Source organism: Zophobas morio, unplaced genomic scaffold (genome assembly GCF_036711695.1).
Source record: "Zophobas morio isolate AGI-343-1 ecotype UQ-CSIRO unplaced genomic scaffold, CSIRO_AGI_Zmor_V1 ptg000024l, whole genome shotgun sequence".
Lineage (NCBI taxonomy): Eukaryota > Metazoa > Arthropoda > Insecta > Coleoptera > Tenebrionidae > Zophobas > Zophobas morio.
Genome location: NW_026972129.1, coordinates 7,837,357 through 7,859,629, shown reverse-complemented (window position 1 = coordinate 7,859,629; position 22,273 = coordinate 7,837,357). Strand labels below are relative to the sequence as shown.

The following is a 22,273-nucleotide window of genomic DNA, read 5'->3' as shown; positions in this document are numbered from 1 at the left end:
AGCAAAAATATTAAAATTATTGGCTTCAGATAGATTTTCTTATTCTTCGTTTTCACTGTAGGACGACATTAATGCAACGTTTCTACTCGATATAGACGGAAATGCAATTTCGCTTTGGTAATCTTGCGACGAGCACAGTAAGGAACTCAATATGAAAAGATATCTTGGTTACTGATTTAATGCGACTTTGCTTTAACTTTTTCTCCAAGTCTTTAATAATTGCATCATCAACATTAAGTTTTCCTTATGTTTGTCTATATCTAATCTATTGAATTAACTAAGTATGGAATCCATTCGGCGAATGGCTAATTTCATGTTTCCTCAACGTTTCTTGGCTGCTGGGCCTAGAGTATGAAAGACTAGGTTCCCGTTTCTGCTTGTCTGTCGTATGTCAATAAACTCTTGGCAATATTATTAGATGTACTGTATTTTCCAAAACTAATGGACTGATTTGTTGTGAATTGTTTCTGTATTTTAGGAATATCGCGTAGATGGTAAAACGCTAACCAAAATTAGTTTGACCATTCCTACCAATAATTTCGTGACGTCATCTGAAAATTTTGCATTGTACACGCTACTTAAATGTTTACATATTTCTATATCTGTGGTTTATGAGTGCACCTTTATATTTTACAATTTAACAAAATCTTCCAAATGTTTTAAGATTACTGTAAGCACGGTAATCGTTAACAAAATGTATGTGTTTATTTCTTAAAAAAAAGCATGAACTAATTTATTTTATTGACTACATTAAAACAGATTCAACCGTACTTGCAGCTATCCAAATTGATATACCGGCACATTTTTTTTATTTAATGACGTCATCACCAAATTTTGTTATAAAATAGTCACTTATAACATAACATACGCATGTCATGCTTCTTTACCTTTAGCTACACACATACCTTTATTTTAATTTATAGGGGTTATTATAAAAAAAAAATCGCAAACTCATATTTTACAATCTATTTTAAGAAACTGGATTTGTTTGACTGTATTATGGGCGAAGAAAATTCTGTCTAACTAACTTTAGATCATTTTTATCATATATTTATTGGTTTTTTCAAAAATTGGTACGATTTTTAAGGCAGTATAAAAAATCTAGCAGCAATCAAATTTCAAATGCTAAAATAAAAGATAACAGAAATCTGATGATTACTTTATTGAACCTTAGCTGCGAAATTGCTTCAACAAACAAATCCGTTTTCCGGTAAACTATTATTATAGTCTTATAGTATACGTATTTTTTAAAAGAGTTCAGACACAAATGTGTATTATGAGCTGCATAATTTTCTCCGTTCCTTTATAAAATAAAGTAACGTGCGAGTCTCTAAATTTATAATCTACGTATACTGGTAGTTTAGAAACGTATGCGCATTTCAGGTGCATACACCACACATCTATCAATGTCAAGTTAAATGCAGAACAATAATATCTGACCTAAATAAAAAAGCGAAAGTTGGTGTTATCAACGACATGACTTTGTTATTCCAAAGGCAACCTAGATTCGAAATTTAAAGAATCGCTCCTGTAATTATTATTTAGGTAATTCGGTGCCAACTAATAATTAAGACGTTAAGATCATTACATGCACCACAATTTAATGTCCTTTTTTAATTATTGTCCACATTTGTCACTTTTGTGCCGTTGGTTTCAATGTTGTTAAAATTTGCATATTTTTTTCTCGTGGATTCAGTTGTATACTGCATCGGACGAAAAGAAAGATTTCTTAGATTGTGTTGGGAGATTGGACGATGTAAGTTTAAAAAAAGTATTTAAGAATCATACGAATCTACGAAATTGATGTATTAATCATTCTGTTATTAGGTCCACATGATCAGGTCGACCTCTGCAGCTAGCTGTACTTAAGCATGTGTATCTACCTTAAGACAGATGATCGATATAGCAAGTAAATACGTCATCAAGTGAATCCTGTATCTTTGTTTGCGTAAATATTCTATGAGCAATGAATGACACAAAAGCACTTGACCCCTGTGAAGTTACATTATAATGTAAGTAGAAACTCCGTATGTTCACCTGGTTCCACTTTGGTTCAGAAATGTGATTTTTTGACCCCAGATTTTCGCACATGTGTGTAACATCAAAGAACTACGTTTGTGTAATATTAAAGTCGCAGACAAAACATATAGCTATAATTTAGGTTAATAATGTATCATTTTTCCCTGAATTAGACTAATCAATTCCAGATCAAGTTCTTGAGTGTGTACTGACAGTTGTAATACCCTTTACCGATTTTTTAGTTAAAGAAGTGTTCTGTCAAACTATCAACCTCGTTAGAAGATCCTAGTTGTCGATATTCTACCTTGTTGTATTATTTCTACGAAGGTTGCCTTTTACTTCGTAAAAAGAAAACATAATGTTTTCTTTACCGTGTAGTTCGGGTTCGAAGCATTTGTATTTTTCATAGCCTGGAGAGTTTTCGTTGGTACTATCTTAAGGGTTGGCCAGCTTCGTTACAACGAAGTTTTGAGTTGTAGCTTTGACTTGTTGTGCAACTGGTTTATCAAAAGTTCAAAATGAATCCATTTAAATTTTAGGGCCATTGGAGCTCAATATTTGAAATTGTTTAAATCTGTTGAAAATGTAGGTTTTTTTTCTGGAAATCCGTTAATGCAGTTTCAGAAAATATAACATTCGTCTTAGTTACCGCTGTTGACTTTTTTTTAATTTTAGGATAAATCTTTATACATACCTATTACACAGCTTTCAATTACTTTGCTTTTGTCGTTTTATTTAACATTTATAAAATTTACAGGAATCCGTATGGATAGAAAGTTTTGTAAACGACTTGATTGTATTTTTCATAAATCATAATAATTAAAATAAGTTGTGTTTAGTGTCGCAACAATTTAAGAACATAGTTATACTATACGTTGTCCAAGTTAAGTTTGCAGTAAAAATTTAAAAGGAGAAGATGTCCGTTTCCCTCCTTGGATGACAGGCTTGCCCTCTACAGATCCAAAGAAAAATAATTTGAAACGTACTTTTCTACCTGGACAATAGTTGACTATGGTTTATTATGCAGCATTTCAGAAATTATTTGCTTAATAAATCTGAGTCCATGTGAATGATCAAAATAGTTGATAATATTGACAAAAATTTTAATTTCTATATTTAATAATAATAAGGAAAAGACAAGTTTGTAAATGAGGATTTGTATCGCTAAAATTCAATTCATAAACAAAAAGGTAATAAATTACAGAATTTATTTTAAAAGTCGATTTGTTTAAGTTCCACCAATTGTATGGTTAAAATTTTTAACGCTGCGTGGTGTTCACAGGGTGCGTTCAGAAATAAGTTCTTGAAAATCATATTGCAAGGTTTACTAAGATTTTCATCAAAACGACTTATTCTGTCATTGTTTCTTGTACGTACGTACGTTTACACATATTTTACTATTTTCAAACTGATCCAGCACTTTTCTTCAAGTGACATCACCGAAAATAGGTTTTAACTGTTTATTTTAACATGTACAGATGATTTATTTTGTATAAGCTGACGTTTCACTAATGTAAAGTTTAAAAATTAACTTTATATAAACTATAATGACGTAGTTTAAGTCTTTAATGTTATTATTTGACGTAAAGTATTACTTATTACGGATGTGGAAGAAATTTTTTGTACAAGAAAATTAAAATTTACAATGGCATATTAAAACCTGAGGTCGAATTGGGCGTTCACGAATGTAATGACTAATGAGCTTATGATTTATGATGTGATTTATTTATTTTTATTTCTTTATTATGATTTATGGTGATCTGAAAGATACCGAAAATAATTATTTATCAATAATATTTACTAAGAAAGAGAATAATGACTATTATGGTTGCAAAAAATATACGAATGCGAACCACAAAAAACTGGTCTAAATTATTTAGACAGAACTTCTGTGTATTTGAAGCACACTCAAACAAATGTAATTTCTTAGATAGATCATAAAATATAAAATAAGAAAGTAAAACAAATTACTCGATTTATAAATTTTTTGTCAGACATCTTGTATGAGCATTTTAAAAAAATATAGGTGCCCAAGCGCAGGCGCATAATATTTTGCGTATTTTAGATAGGATTTATGTGTTAAAATTTTGGGATCAAGTTTCTGACGGGTCAAACAGTAAATTCGGATTAGCAATTTACCATGTTTATAAACTTTAAACCACATGCAAGATTTTAAAGTAGTAATTGTAAAATGTTATTACACAATTTTGATTTTTCTTTTCGAAAATCCTGACGTTAATAAGAACGGATTAATAAACCATAACTATAGAAATATGTGACATAAAATTTAAATAAGTAGTAATAATTTATTGGTAAAATTTTGAGACGACGTCATCAAATTGTTGGTAGGTATGATCCAACAAATTCAAGTTTCGAACTATGTACATATAAAATTTCACGATAATCAGTCCCTAGTTTCGTATATTATGTACCCACAGTAAAATCGCCGACAAACGACAGACAGACGAAAACGAGAGACTGACATTCTCGTATTGTAAAAGCTGTAATACGTGGACGCAATATAAAATTAGTCGTTCGTCAAATGTACCCTTATTACAATACTTCTCTAGCTTTTGCTCGACAAGTAATAAGATTTAGTTTGTATTACTGTCAGGTGTAAAGTAGTCAATAACATTACCGCCCTGTTGCATGAGACACTTCTGCGTAAATAGAACGTCATGTTCGAGACGGTTCTAAAGTGTCCAAGTTTGCTAAATGACTACAAAGTGTTGAATAATAGTAAACATGCGCACCGTTGGATGAATGTAGGCAAAATAGTCAATTAGAAGTGGAGTGCGTCTAGTATTGGATGTAGGTTGTTACCTAGTTAACGAAAAGTACAGTACAGATTCCGCAGGGAAATCACTGTGTAATCCAGGGAGTCTTGCTTAGACAGAAACGATAATTATTCTGAGAGGTAATGTGGGCTAGTATTAATTATTAAGAATTTGTGGTAATTAATTAGTGGATTATTGTAATAAAAGTCATTCCGTTTGGATTTCGCTCGGTATTATGAACCCACACAAAACCCTGTCAGTCGTAATAATATCGTAGTTATGGACTATAACATCGTCGGATCTAAGCAAATTTATCTAATAGAACTTGATATACTACTCTAACAAAACGTGTTTGATACACTACTAATTTTGTTTACAAAAACTGTAGGAAGCACCGTAGGTATCTATGTAGTGTAGACAAATTCATATCAGCAGCACTGACACAGAGGAGATGACACTGTTATTGATTACGTGAAAAAACATTTGTTGGGAGCTTCATACGCGTACACTTCAGCTACACCTATAATATATGTATTTTCTTCTCGAAAGTAAACAAGCTGACAAACAAAAAGTGTTTATCATTTTCTAGGGGATGCTACGTGTCATTTTTTTAGATAAGCGAACTGTCACAAAGTAACGTTATCAACTGATCGTAGCCAAGTCATTATAAAAGTGCAAAAATAATTGCATTTTTAAACATTGTACCAAAAACTTGTTTACATCAAGACATTAGTACATATGTATAACATGAGCACAGAGTAACTTAACATCTACATCTTAAACAAAATATGTTGGCATTTAGCTGTTCTTATTTTTGTCAAACCACAATACAATAGACAATATTGTTTTAAAAACGTGATAATGGAATACTTCTGATATATGTATTCCAAATTAGTATATAAACCTTTATCTAACATTAAAAAGTGGAAAACAGTAGTGTGATATCCGATACGACACTACTTTCAATGTAAAAAATACATTCTAAAAAGTTTGTTTTACTGAAAATGAAACGCTATAGAAGTTTGATTACAGGTCAACAATCTGCCCGAATGGTGGAACACAAATCATCCACTGAAGTATTTGTCATCGGTTTATTCTGGATACTGTAGACAATGCTCAAATTCCACTTCACTCATACTATACGTGTGATGCAAATAACAAATCTTTAAAAGATTGAGTTATAAAAATTTTCAAAAACGTTCGAACAGATCAAATTATATTTTCGAAATAATTTTAAAATTTTACAGTTGATGCTGCCAAAATGAGAACATTGATACTTTTGTTTAAAACAATGGTATTTTTATTGCAAATTTTAAACAAAATTAAATCAAATAGTATACAAGGTGATCAAAAAAATGACGAATATGATGGTGCGTTGTTATAGCCTCTGAAGAACTCTAAAAAAATCCTGAACCAAATTTTTGAAAATATTAAACTTCAAAGTTGGAGGTTTGACGTCGTGATTCTAATGTTTTAATGTGAATTTAATTGACAGTCCAAAATTCTGATAAAAATAGTCTAAACTCAAATCTATCAACAGTACAAATGCCTTTGTGGATCGTAACCAAGTAAATTATTATTAAATTAGTATTAGTTCAATATATATTTAATAATTGTGTATTAGACTTTAAAACAGATCAGAATTACGAAGTTAATTCTTCAATTTTGAAGTTAATATTTTCTAAAATTTGGTGCACGGACTTTTTTAGCGAGTTCTTTGGTGGCTTCTCAACAACGTCAGTTTTTGATCAGCCTGTACTATGTTACATGATGAAATGAATCATATTTTAGAAAATGTATAAATATTTATTGAAAATCTAGAGGGTGATAAAAATCACGTTGTTGAGAAACCACTAAAATTGTTAAAAAATTCCTGAAGCAAACTTTCGAAAATACTAAACTTCAAAGTTCTGTTGCTAAGTAATTGTTTTAATGTACTGTCTATTTTACCATAATACGCAGTTAAGTATTTAGTTATTAATAATAATTTAATAATAATAATTTGCTTTATTACCATTCACAAATTAATTTTTTTCGGTGTCAGATCTGATTTTAGGCAGTTTTTATCAGAATTTTAGATTTTAATTAAATTCACATTAAAACAAGTTAAAATTACGGAATGAAGTGCAACTTTGAAGTTTGGTTCAAGCATTTTTTAACATTTTTTTTTTAGTTCTTCAGTGGTTTCTCAACAACGGATCATCAAGCTCACACTAGGACAGACATTTTTTTTTAAATAAATTTCATCCCCGACTAGAGGACATTTTTTGGTGATTATATGGTTTTTACTTCTCGACCTTTTATGACCCCTAGAATACGAAGAAATAGGTCCCCGTTTCCGCCTATCTGTCTGTCTGTCGTTTGTCCGGATTTTTATTAAACAGATAATTTCAGAAACGACTGAACCAATTGTTGTAAAATGTTGTAGGTATATTAGGAATATCATGCAGATGGTAAAACGCTAACCAAAATTTGGTTAATCATCCCCACCACCAAATTCCCCAAAATTTACAATATTATGTTTTTTAATTTTATAAAATAAGATACCTCTGCACCTGTGGTGTACGAATCCGTGTCGAGTTTTCACCCTAGACTTTTAGATTTTTAGAAAAAAATTCAAAATTGTATAACAATATTTTGTAATTTAGTTTTAAAGTTATCGTAATCATGGTAAAATTTATTCGTTTACCCCCACCCAACAAAATTGATAACGTCATCTCAAAATTTTGCCGAATAAATCCTTTCGAAAATGTGCAAAATGTGATAAGTCTACCGGTGATTTATCATTTCATTTATTTTTTTAGAATTGCTTATGTAGAGACACAAAAAAATCAATGTGTCAATTTATTTTATTTATTAAATTAGGAACTGCAGAACCGAACGCTTTGAAATCCTGCAGACGTTTTAAGGTTATAGGAAGCATGGTAAAGTTTTAACACAATGATATCTGTTTATCACTCCCAAAAAATTGATGACTACATCTCAAATTTTTTCCGAATAAATTCTATCCAAAATATGCAACATATGATGAGTCTATACTTCTGATTTATCATTGCATAAAAAGTTTTTCAATTTTTTATAGTGGGTGACATAAAAATAATGGATGAATAAATTTGTTTTATCGATTAAATCAGGAGTGGCTTACTCCATTTTCCCGAAAAATTAGGAATTCTATACTGCATCTATGCAAAGTGATAGATATACGTGTTCTTGCAAAAAAGGGAAAACTCATTTGAAATACGCATAGCACGTTCTTTTTAGATTTATTTTACATACATTTCATTAGTTTAACTTATAAAGGTTCTCACAAAAAAATAAAATTCGCATAATCAAATTTTATAATTTTTCGAAAAAACTGGATTTCTTTTATTGTACCTACTTTAGGTAGGTACGGGGGAAGTTTTGTCAAAATAACCTTCGAGCATTTTTTTTTAAAGTCCACCATCTGTTGTTTTGTGTTGGTAACACAAAATTTCCTCTATACATCTAATAATTTTTGTAAAGTGACACTGACACAACTATCATGGAGGAAAGAGTATTCTTCTCTCCATCCAGAGTTACAGATTGCTGATGACATAAGAAAATACAAAATTTAAACAGAGAGAAAATCATTCTTAACTTAACCTAGATTTGTCTTTGCTTTTCACAAAAAAGTCATAGCCATTGTCCCGTTTATATTATTGGGAGAAGTTGCATCGTTGGTGGACTTTAAAAAAACATTCTTTAGATACATACAGCCTATATGAGTACAATTCATTATAGTTATCAGACAGCCTAAAATTTTTTGACAGTAACGTATAAGTTTCGTCTTTTATTTTCGTTACGAATGGACCAATACCATGAATTAACATTAAATACCTGTTTAAAGATTAAAATTATTGGTAACGCCCACTCTGAGTGATTTTTCAATTAAACACCCGTTAAAAAGTTATACTCATATTAACAAATGATGCCATTAAAAAAGTTATGTATTTCGGTTTCAATGGTTGGTAAGCTGGAGAACTAACTACTTCTGCAAATTATTGTCTTCTTTAAGGCAATAAGATATTAATACTGAGGGTAAATTCAAACTAGGAGAATTGAGACAAATACTTCTTACATTCTTCGTATAAAAACGAAGATTTAGTAAATTTATATTATTATTACTTTTTAACAAAGTAAAACCACTTTCTGAGTTTAAAATTGTAGACACTTTTACATATATTTATATAGCTGTAATTAACAATTATTTAATAAAAGAAAATCATAGATTTGATGAAAAGTTCAAAATTTTATATGTTGCAAACAAATGTGCTAAACTAAATGCTTTCAAATGTTTAGCAATAAAGAGGTATAATAAATTTAAAATGTTACGAAATGACCACCATAGAGATTAGAAAATCTCCTTTACTAAATTTAAATCTGTAAAATCTTCATTTCTCTTTGTTAATTTCAGCTACATATGAACATAAATATTTATTAATTTGGTCAAGTCAAGGTACAATACTATCTATCTATCTTCAGCAATTTTATTTATTTCTTAATAATACCAAAATAATACAATAACCGTCATTTATTTACCTATAAATTATACCTATTTGTTGGTCATCTACAGACGTATGCCGACAATGACATAAACGTCAATAGTAGCTGAGTATCATTAACTTCCAGCTACATATAACTGACTGAGGGTGTAACACGAGTACAATGCTAATTAGTTCTGACAACATTTTTGTCGTACGAATTTAAAAATTACAAATGTAAGTTTGTGCAAGTAAGTAAATAAGGGGAGGAAAACTCATGTTATTAGCATATTGCTTTCCATTTGTACTACCATTATATGTATTATAAATATAATTAGGGATTAACAATAACGATTATCACTAAATTTTACTGGATACCATGCAAAACCGAAGATTTTGTCTTATTAATATACGATTATGGAGAACCAAAAATATGTTAGTTCCATTACAATTTAAAAAGTCACACGTTTCGTACAAATTGCAAGGAACAGTTCTCTTAGTACTTCAAACGAAGTATATTTCAAATTTGATAATTCCCAGTTGGCAAATTACAAGATTCGGAAGATTAATAGTCCAATTAATTCTACTAATACGTAGTAAACTGCATCAATTGTTAATTTTTCCACTTTTTTATTATCAATTCCCTTGTGAAAGGTACAGGAAGTATTCCAAAAGCCATTTTGAGGAATATCTAATTTTAGATTCTCGGTAACTACTGAATCGATTACTTTGAAATTTTACCCGTACATGAAGATTATCCTGTCGATATAACGCGACTATTATTTTCTATTTATTCCCTCAAACAAACCGATGACTCCATTTCAAATTATTTTATATAAACCTCACTCCCAAATCAGTTTAAACTAAAAACTCCTTTGCTTTTTGTTGACAATATATTCATATTTTAACCTATATATTTATATGTATTACCACAAAAAAAAAAAATAGTCTGGACATCACGTTAAGTCATTTTAATTTTTTTTTAACACAATCTCACTTAAAATAAAATAGCACGAGTCTTTGTCTGTGATTTAATTCACCTCGCTTTTTAAACGTACAATACAGAATATTCTAAAAACAATAAAGTTTCTGCAACGAAATTTTATGCACCTATAAATCTTGATGTATTTATCACCCTCACAAAGTTGTCATAATTATCGTTATGAGGAGAGTTTATAAGTATTGTAGGGTTTTGAGAAAGGGCATCTGCATTCGAGTTGATACGGCCGGGTTTATAACACATGTTTTTCATATTGATATTCTTCTAGTTTGAGACGCCAACAAACGAGTTTGGATGATGGATCTTTGCTACTACATAGCCCTGTAAGAGGTCGATGATGATTTTGAATTTTTGCTCGTAAAGATACGGCCTGACGTGATGACTAGCCCAAACGGCGGCTAGAAGTTCCCTTTCTGTTGTGTTATAAATTTATAATTGAAAACTTTTCTAAATGTTTGAAATTACTCTTCTTGATCAGGACCCCAAATGAAAGTCACATTCTTTTTTAATAAATGCGTTAAAGGTCGAGCAATGCCGGCAAAATTTTGATAGATTTTTGGTCAGTGGGCCCAGGGTAATTAGGGAATTGCGTGAATTTTTTTCGGATTTGGCTTTACTCCATGTGCAGTGATGGCATGACCAAGATAACTTATCTCATGTAGAAATTCGCATTTATCGGGGTGGAGTTTTAGATTATTACTACGAAATCGGTCGAAGACGGTTTTTAGTTTGCATTATGTTCGTTCAAGGAATATGCATAATGACATCATCAAGGTAGGTGAAACTCTGAGCACTGCGTCATTTTAATAACCTAAAATCTGATATGTAATTAGCAGAACTAAAGTTTTATTCATCTAAATTTAGATAATTTTTGTTATCTGGGTTATAAAATATGCAATTAAAGAGGATCACTTCACAAGAAAAAGGCATATTGAAATAAACCTATAAGTTTATCAGAGAGAAGTAGATGCTGTTTTAAAGTACATAAATATGCAAAAAGTTTTATAGAACATGAAGTTTCAGGAAACTTCGATATCAAAAACTTTAGTGCAACTGCACTTATTGAAATATGTATACTATATATACAATATGGAAACTACTTATGGAGTGATTGAACTAAAGGTACGTATTGTGTCGAAAACGTTGAAACATGTGAATTTGTGGTTCTAATTACGCTCTTTTTAAGTTGTTGTATATATTTCTGACGTCATTCCCTTTCGAGCTATAATGTCATATCTCATAAGCATTTTTTTAAATAAAATGCTATCCTTTTTATATTTTTTGTAGACAGTACCTTTAAAAACTTTTTCAAGGAACCCACACTTGTTAGACCTATTTTCAAGAATTCTTAAGATTATTAGATTCGTTTATTCGCTCCAAGCAGAGTATTTAATAGTTTACATAATTTCAAAAAAATTGGAAACACGTAAAAAGTTGCAGATTGTTTGAGAATTTACTCAATTAGTAACGAATCTTCTAAATTTTGTTACTATTTAATTTTACATGTTTTTGTATTCTTCAGTTGAAATGTGAATTGTTAAAAAGATTTTTAAGAGAAGTATACAGAACACAAAAAAAATAACATTTCATTTACAAAATTAGTGTGAATCTTAAAAAGAGAGTAATTAGAACAAAAATTAACCTATTTCAGCGTTTTTGGCAAATACCATTAGTTCTGCAATCACTCAATTTATTCTATAAGTAGTTTCCACGCTGTATATTAAAATTATATAAAAATTAAATGATCCAAAAGACATTTATTGTTTCGTTAGTTGTCATAAAGTGTAATCCATTATAAGTGATCATAAATTATCGCAATAGAAAACAATGCGATAGTTGTACGAAATGTAAAGTGCATTACTTCAAAGTATTCAATTGCAGTGAAGCATTTTCCTCTTAAAATACTGAATTATTGAATCAAGGTCAGCTTATACTGCAGATCTATCGAATTTACAAGATTCAATAATTTCAATTTTCCAAGACAGTCCTGAAATTTAAGAAATAATAAAAATATTTAAAGTTTCCAAAAATAAAAAAAATATTTTCAGGGTAGTTCTACAATGCAATTAACAATATTTTAAAAACGTAACGTGTGAATCTGTCAAGGTCAAATTCGCGAATGAAATGGATTTTATTTTTAGGTCACTATTCGAACCAAAATTCAATAACGTCTTTTATCTTACAATAGTAGATTTTGAGGTAGATTATACAACTGTTTTGCGAGAGCAAAATTCAATATTAGTGTTTAACAAGTGATGTAATATAATGTAATTATGCATACTACTAATACATCAAATGACAATACGATTTTTGAGGTTGAATGGGCTGTCAAACTGAATTCATATTATTCTTACTTTTATGTAAAAGCTGCTACTGTAAGATAAAACGTCGTATATCATACGTGAGCGAAATGCAATTATAAGCTCGTGAGAGCAGTATCACTCGCTTATAACATACCATTTCTGTCACTTGTAATTTAAAATAGTATTTTTCCTAATTTAACCAAATCTTTTAATAGCATTTATAAAATGCCAATAGTAGTGAGGAATGATATATGTATAATACAGATATAGTAACTTCCTTATGCAATTGTGGCCTGCAGTCAGTCGTTCTAAATAAAATTATCCACATTTTCAAGTGTTAATTGCTAGTTACCGATATTTAAATTTTCGATGAACCTTTTTGGCTATTTTCTGTTTGGTTTGGTATAATTTACCAATACGCGTTAAAAAGATTTCCCCAACAATTAATTCTATAAAATCGATAGTTATTTCCAGCTAACACCCCATGTTATAGATTTCAATATATTTTTAGGGTGTTGAATTTTGAAAGTTACTAATATTCTTTAAAGATTCAAAAAACATACTTATGCATACCATTATATGTTTTGGCATTGTTAATCTTGACAAAAATAATGAACCACGATCTGAATACTTAGTAGAGTCTTAACTCATACTAAAATATTTATTTCTTGTACAATTTTTCAAAAAAAGTATACAAATTATTTAAATACATTTTTTTCTACGAAATATTCAATGTGATTATCAGGTATATCACAAAATGATTATTTTGGGTGCTGCATGATTTTTAGTTTTTTTGGCTAGTATTACATACTTTGGAAAATTTTAGCACTATCCAATCGACTGTAGTGAAATGGACTTTTACATCCTTTCGGCGTTAGTTAAAAAAAAAATAATTCAGGCGTATTTTGACTTAACTTAGTAACGTAAATAGAATTAATTGGGAAAAACACATTAAAGCATGCCTACAATAAAGTACTTTGTAAATTGCTATACTTACAAATCAAATACTAAATAATGAAAGTTTTCTTCTTGTATACTGTCGTGTAACCTCACTGAAAAATAGAAAACAAATAATTAGTTACACAGAAACAAAGTATGGAATACTTAAAGACGAAAAATATTTTCATTAAACAATTTAAAAACGATGCAATCATCTATACCTACTATTCTAATATTAATGTAGTAATACAACTCAGAAAAAAAAGATGTGGTACAAGGAGAAAGTGGGCATATGCGTAGCACAGAATCATTCAGCGTCCATTCGTACCTTTGATGAGGGAAATAACAAAAGCTGATTTCAAACTCTAGTTATCTCGAAAACGTGTTGGAAAAAGTTGCTACAAAGCTATGTCGAAACACACCACACAACAAGGCGCTTTACAATGGGCATTTGGTACCACTTATACCTTGATTATACACGGATGTATTACCTATGCTATGTTCAATGTTAAAACAGGAAAACTGACAGCGCTAATCATGATTTAATCATTTTCTAGATAGATTGTAAAATTAAATTTGATATGTGGAAAATGTAGTTTGGAACGATAAACATTCATGTTCTTGTTGTGTCTGCTAAAACACTGTTTTTTTTAATTTAGAAGACTACAATTTAAAATATGTACTTATACCAACTAACAAACTAAGCAGTAATCATGAATTCAAACATAATCAAGCTATTTTCGCACAAATTAGGTAATACTTGGAAGAAATAATTGTGTTAATACTTCAAACGAAATTATACTTGGTATCTGATGAGAACTTTCGGCTGGTTATTGAAAATTAATATTCGAAACGCAAAAGTTTCATTCCATTCATACGAAGTAAATTTAACAATAGTATTTTTTTCAATTTTTATAATTATTTTCCAATTAAAGGAAGTATTATTAAAGTTATTTTACGAATGTCTAATTTTAGAATCTTCACAAAATTTTAAGAACACATTTAGATTATCAGTTTTACATTTTAAGTATCAGAATGAGGAAAAGATTTTTGCATGTGATTTAATAATCTATTTTTAACCTACATAATACTATACTATATTATTTAATGAGGGTATAACGGGAGTTATTATGTTACACGAGGATGAAGTTTACAATACGAGCCGAAGGCGAATTATTATTAATCACATAAACTGCAAAATTTATTTACTGCGAAAATCTACGGTTAGTACAGCTCCCAAAAATTTAGTAAAATATACAGTAGGAGCAGAATATTAAAATTAATATTATTTTTTGTAACAGAAAAATTCTCTGGTTGAAGTAGTATTAGTACTACATGAATTCGAGTTTGCGTAAATTTGGTTATGATGTTTTGTATGATGGGGGAGGAGAGGGCACACATGTGGAGACATTAAAATTAAAAAAAAAAAATGTCGTTTTATAAAATTAATGCATGCAGGTAACGACAGTGTGGATTTTGAAATTGAAAGAGACAGCCATGGTTGGTCACGGTCGTGGAATTCCAAAAATTCCGTTTCCGTTCGGCTGTCGTTTTTCTGTCTGTCTGTCAGTCGTCTGTCTCAATTTTGTTCTTCGAAACCATTGAAATGATTGTTGACAAATTTTACACGTATTTTAGGAATATAGTATGGACATAACGCTAACCAAAATTTATCTGATCATTCCCACTAACAATTTGATGCCGCCACCTCAAAATTTCGCTTAGTAAACGCCATTTAAATTTTATAAAATAACATACTCCTATCCTTGTGGTTTATGAATTCCTCTTGATATTTTACTCTAGATATCCAGATTTTAGAATCTCATTATTATGTCCTTTCTAAAAAGTTGATGACGTCATCGCAACATTGTGTTATGAAAAATTCACTTGAAACATACGTATAACATGCAGTTTAAGAGTCTACACATATCTTTATTTTTAACCTATTTAGGGGTTATCATACAACAATGACATTCGCAAAATAAAATTTTGTAGCTTTCTGAAAAATGTGGATTCGTTTGATCATACTTCAGAGGCGACTCAAATTCTGCCTAAATAACCTTAATTGTTTTTTTTTTTTATTTTCAGAACGATACGAAATATCTAATTTAATGTTTACGTGATGTTTTACAGGTCACTGAATACAAAAATGCATGATGACGAGGTTACAAAATAACTACTTACTAGTTAAGAACTTTGTTCATCTGCTAAAAAATTATAGATGTTATTAAAAAACCTGATTCTAAATATGTAGGCCATTGGTTCTTACTTTATAGAGGTTATCACAAAACAAAATCGTAAAATTAAATTTTATAATACATATTTCGAAGAAGTGGGAGTCAGTGGACTGTACTTCGGGGGCGAGGGAAACTCTGTCGAAATAAATTCGATTGAAAGTCTGACATTAAATAACTGTAGAATTGTAAACAAAGAGGAAAGGGGCATCTAAAAATGCATCTAAATAATTCGTTCAAGGTTATTTCGACAGAACTTCCCTCGCCTTAAAGTACAGTACAACATATCCAGTTTTTTAGAAAAATTATAATATTTCTTTCTGCAAATTTTATTTTTTTACTACACCTCTATAATATCCTACCTATAAGTTAAAGTAAAGACATATATGTAGTGTCAAAATGAAGGTAAGGAAGCATGCTGTACGTTTATTTCAAGTGAGTTTTTCGATTACAAAATTTTGTGATGACATCATCGTTTTAACATGGGCACATATATCAGTTTAGATAGATGCAGTGTAATAAAATAAGAGTACTCCATTCTTAAATTTTTGAAGAAAATGGGCGGAGTTGTTCTTTGCACATTTTGTATAGGATTTATTCGGTAAAATTTGTAAATTATGTCATCAATTTTGGGGCGGGGGACAAATCATGCTTAGGAGGATAACCTTAAAAGGTTTAGTTTATAAAATTTCACAATATGTATTCGGTTTTGCAGTTTCAAAGTTAAATTGTAAAATGTTATATTCCTACAATTTTTATTTTTTTTCAAATCTAATTTAGACAGACAGACGACAGGCAATAGACGACAAACAGACGGAAATAAATAAATGTCATTATTCATAGTTTATTAATATTATGTGAGTCAATAAGGAAACAAATGATTTTGTTTCGTAAGCTACAGTTTCTGCTTTGTTTATTTTAAATATGACAGAAAGGTTCCATTTTAAATCCCATAAATGATAAATTAGATCTTTCAAGTCTACAGGAAATATTTTCGATGTCTACACAAGTAAGAATGAATTTATTTTGTTCCGCTACTAAAAACGCACCACAAAAGCAAAATTCACTTCATTCTATTGTTGAAAAGTTGAGTGAAAACCTGATAACAAAAATTTTCCCGAAACTGTTATTACATTGTTAGTGATCATTAAACAAGAACATGAGTTCCTTAGGGCCAAATTTAGAGGCAAGGTAAACAAGCAGTTTCATAAGATACTTTAAAGAAGCTTGAATGCTTGAAGATGTAAGGAGCCTATTGTCCAGTATTCGAAAAATTTGCACAAAAACGTAAATTAAAAGGGTGCATAAGTTTATTAGAAGAATAGTCATCAACCCAATTAACGTGTTAAGTGTCAATCTCATTTTTCATTTAATGGGTAAATTTGAAAACACGGGTAACCCCTTTCCGAAAAAAATCCATACTGAAAGAGTTTTCTATATAAGTGTTCAACATGTATGTACTCCTCCATCGCTGCATCCTTCCCTCTGTACATCGCATATATTGTCATTTTTAGTTTTAAGTTTCAAAATGCCATCTTTCTTAAAAATTTTATAATTAATTTTATTTCACAATGTTCGTCGAAAAGACAAGGCACCAACTGATGTCTTACGAGAGACTCTTTTTAATTAAATTGTTGGTCAGAGTCTAACCCTGCCTTCTTACTTAAACAATGCTTTAGTATTGTAGACCTTGTAGACGGGTACACAAGATGAATAAATTTCGACCGCCCAGCTTTATTTATAAACAACGACGTCATAGCGTGATGTTGGACGTTCTGCATGCTGTTGAATGCGCCAAGGTCATCAAAAAAGGTTATGAGTGTAAAATTTATTTACAGCACATTATCAACGGGAATACATTACATCGGAAGAATGTCACGTAGACATTTGTTTGATTTGAATGAGTTTATCGCCCAAAAAAGATGACTAAAATTATTCATAAGCCTCCATTGAACAAAAAATTCTGAATGTTATTATTATAATTCTTACCTTATCATTATTTTATTATTATAAAGACGAGCGTATTCTCACATTTTCCAGAAAATGGGGTGGCTCGTTCTTAATTTGATCAATAATAAATTGACTGAGTCATTAATTTTTTTGAGTCACCTGTTTAATCAAATCAAAAAAATATGAATGCAATGATTAAAAGTCTGTTCATATTTTGCACATTTGCGAAAGAATTTATTCGGCAAACTTTTGAGATGCCGTAATCAATTTTTTGGAGTTGATAAACACATACATTTTCATTAAAAAGTTACTTCAAAATGTGAAGATTTCAAAGTATTCAGTTTTGCAATTCTTGATTTAATCAATAAAATAAATTGACTCGGTCATTAATTTTTTTCACACACCCCGTGCAGCAAATCTAAAAAGTATTTACGCAGTGATAAATCACAATTATAGACTCATCATACTTTGCACAATGCACATTTAAGATAGCATTTATTCAGCAAAATTTTGGGGTGACGTCATCAATTTTTTAGGGGGGGATCAGGAAATATATTTTGACTAAAAATTTACCATGATAACTGTAAAACATCTCCAAGATTTCAAAGCATTGGGTTTTGTAGTTCCTGATTAAATAAATAAAATATATTCACGCATTCATTAATTTTTTTGAGTCACCCTGTATATGTAAATCCAAAAAATATGAATGGAGTGATAAGTTACAAGTACAGACTCATCATATTTTCTACATTTTAGATAGGATTTATTCGGCAAACTTTTCAGGTGACGTTATCATGCTTATCATAACTGCAACCCATCTGCAAGATTTCAAAGCATTCGATTTTGCAGATTCCAAATTATGTAAATGTCAAAATGTTGTTTCCTAATTTTTGATTTTTTTTCCAAAAATCTGGACGTTTCGGGTAAAATCTCAATTCAGAGTCATAAACTACATGTGTAAGCCTATGTTATTTGATACAATTTAAAATCCATTTACTATGTACAATTTTGAAGTGACGTCATCACATTAGTGGTGGGGATGATTAGACAAATTTTGGTTAGCGTTTTACTATCTACATGATATATAAATAGAAAATTTGACAACAATCGGCCCAATACTTTCGGAGATTATCTGTCTAATAAAAATCCAAGACGGCAGACAGACGGACAGACGGAAACGGGAAACCTATTTCTTCGTCCTCTAGGGGTCATGATAGGTCGAGAAAATGCAAAAGTAGAGAGTCCGCCGACGGACTCGATTACAATACTTTCTTTGCTTACGCTCGGGAAGTAAAATGCTGAATGTTGATGATTGTTGCGGTAAATCAATCATCAAGATTCAGCATTTTTCAATGTCGCGTGAATTTGACATTCATGAAAACCAGTGACGATGATTACAGCATTGCGACGATGGTTTTACATTAAAAATTAAAAGTTAATTGTGAAATGCAGTAATAATTTAAGCAAAGCTAGTGCAACAACATAGCTTTTAATAATTTCTAACACTCATGTATTGTTGTTATTCACCACTTCTAATTGCAAAATTTTACATTAATTATGAAAACTAATTTATTAATTGTATTACACTATTACTTAGTCGCAAAAAAGCATTACAGAATTTAACGAGTGATCTAAAAGTTTTCAGATTAGGGTAGGCTATGGAAATATCTTTCATTTTTTTAATTAAACCGCTAAATGAACATATGTAACTGTCAACAAATCGATAATGTTAAAAACAAAATGGAAATCCACGATTCAAATAATTCAATGCTGGAATAGTAACTTTTTGTCGCCATGTTTTTAGGTAACCCATCATTTATAAGTCGGGAAACGAACATAACCTCATTCGAAATTAATTTATTAATTAATTTAATAATGTTTGACAAGGTTTAACCAAAGAAATGAAAAATAAATTGGCTCATTTATTTTTTTTTGAGTCACTCTGTATAAGTAATTCTAAAAGCTATATAAACCACAAGTATAGAGTCATAATATTTTGCATATTTCAGAGAGGATTTATTAGGCAAAATTTTGAGATAACATCATTAATTATTTGGGAGGGATAAACGAATAAATTTTGATTAACGATTTACCATGATTATGACAACCTTAAAACGTTTGCAAAATTTTAGAACATTCGGTTTTGCAGTTTCAAAGTTAAATTGAAAAATGTTATAAGATTTTCATTTTTTTCAAAAAATCTGAATGTCTGCGGTGAAAATTCAACACGGATTCACACATCACAAGGAAAGGACTATCTTATTTTATCAAATAAAAAAAAAACTATTATTATAAATTTTGAAGATGACGTCATTCCATTGGTGGTGGAAATAATTAGCCAAATTTTGGTTAGCGTTTTACCATCTACATGATATCTTTTAAGTACATACAACATTTGACAATCAGACAGATGGAACTTTTTTCGTACTTTAGGGGTCATGAACGTCGAGAAAATATAAAGTGGCAACTCGCCCCATGGATTCGATTACTATACTTTCTTGGCTTATGCTCAGGAAGTCAAAATATTTTCATGACCTATGCTAATCTGGAAATTTTTTGATCTGTCGTTATAAAACTACGAATTTTTACAAAATGTTTCTACTAAACAGTAAAGGAAGGAGATGCAGAACAATTAAAGAGCTAGCAGATTTTAGAAAAAAAAACTTACTTTTATTACAGTTAACTTACTTACTTCTCTTATTATAACCAAGAACTTCTAGTTTACAATTTTTACTGCGGTACAATGTTGCCTTTTCAAAAAATTAAATTTTCGAAGTCTATTGCCCACAGTACAGTTTGGTGAAACGTAAACACAAGCTAATACGAATATTCAAATAAAGTTCAAAACTCTACAGAATTACATAGGCTTTGTCCAAGTTCATATTAAAAAAAATATATTCCAAAATGAACAAAAAACACAATTTTTAATTTTATCCTTGAATATTTAAAAATTTTCTTCTTAGAAACCACTTACATATACCCATAAAGTTTCTATCCAAAAATACTACCATATATGTTAAAAGTTACATATAGTTTTCGCTGATTCTCTCGTATGTGTGTATATTATTATTATCCATGTTAACAGTAATTATCTTTAAGGCAAAATGTTTGTGACCCGGACTAATTTTATTGACTGACCAAACACAAATTGCTGGTTAATTCATACACACATAACTGTTAACTGAGTTAAAATAATATGTCAGTCTACATAATTTTATAAATTATAATTATAAACAACAAATCGGTTTGTACACACACCTTAACAAATTTCCAATTTTGGACAGATCGTTACATCGTGAACACGATCCCGTAAATAGATAAGAAAATTTAATATTCATCAACAACTTGTGTAAATTGATTTATGAAGTGAATTTAATTTTCCAAATTTTCTTTTGCTGTAACACCAACTTTATGCAGATACAGTGTATTGATGTGTCGATACAAACGATATTTTTAACCACACGTAAAAATCTTTTCTCTTCAATTATTAAGCCCACAGATGTTCGAATGCAATGAAAAACAAATTTCACTACGCTCTTTTTGTTAAATAATCTAGCTTTAATGTAATATGTTCTTCATCCAAGTCGGAAATCCTAGCAAACAAACCTATTTCAAAAAAGCATGGCTACGATTTTTATACTGGCACTAAAATAAAAGTTTCTCATACATATTTAACATTCGTCAATTTGATTGCATTACAACTATTATCACAGCCCTAGACTAAAGGTGCAAAACATGTGTTAAAATTCAGCAAAAATATTGTGAATATGTACTTTCTTGATGACGTTAATCATCTGATTTTTTTTATTTAGATTTAAAAAACTTAGACCTAATGTAATATACCTACTAATATATAATATGTAGATAACATGACGTATAAAACTCACCAAGTTGAACATTTTGAGAGGTAACTGCATAAAAAAAATTATTCATTAGTTCTGTATTTAGACGCTTATTTGGTAAACAAAAATAGTTGATGACAATCAAATGCTAATAGCAGTTACTTGATGATGTCTAACTTGAACTTATTACAATAATGAAAATTATTGATTAACTTGCCTATAAAAGTAAAAAAAGCTGACATTCAAAATTCATGCAAATGTGTCAATAAATAAGAACTTTATTGCTATAATTAACGTACTGCTATGAATAATTAAAATGGTTGTTATTAAAGTTGCAAGGAATGAACCTAAAAAGATCCACCCATTATGTCATCTCCAGTCTACGAAGTAGAGCTTTTATAACAAACGACACAACCCACACTGATGCGCCCCCATGATTTCACTCTATTTTGCAACTTGTGAGTTTTTCTACCAATTTGCACACATTTTTATTTATCATTTTAACATATTTGTATTAGTAAAAAAAGTGACTGAACTAGTCAAACACAGAGTTATTATGAACTTAATAATTAATTCTACACAAATTTCACAATTTTTAACTCTAAATTTCTGTATTGCGTCGGTTAGATACTCTGAGGAAATCTTGACATATTCGCTGCAGTTCTGTACCACTGTAATTCATTTAACCATCTTCGTGTGTTTTTTGA

The 22,273-nt window shown here is 29.9% G+C and overlaps 1 protein-coding gene across 16 annotated transcripts in view; it reads right to left on the bottom strand.

Moving 5' to 3' along the window:
- Camkii (Calcium/calmodulin-dependent protein kinase II) overlaps positions 1–22,273 on the bottom strand; it is a 103,102-nt gene that overhangs the window by 29,582 nt on the left and 51,247 nt on the right. For all 16 annotated transcript variants that reach the window (XM_064064060.1, XM_064064058.1, XM_064064062.1 and 13 more), the window contains exon 4: positions 13,599–13,653. In XM_064064060.1, coding sequence (XP_063920130.1) covers positions 13,599–13,653 — 55 coding nt within the window. The remainder of the gene's footprint in view (positions 1–13,598; positions 13,654–22,273) is intronic.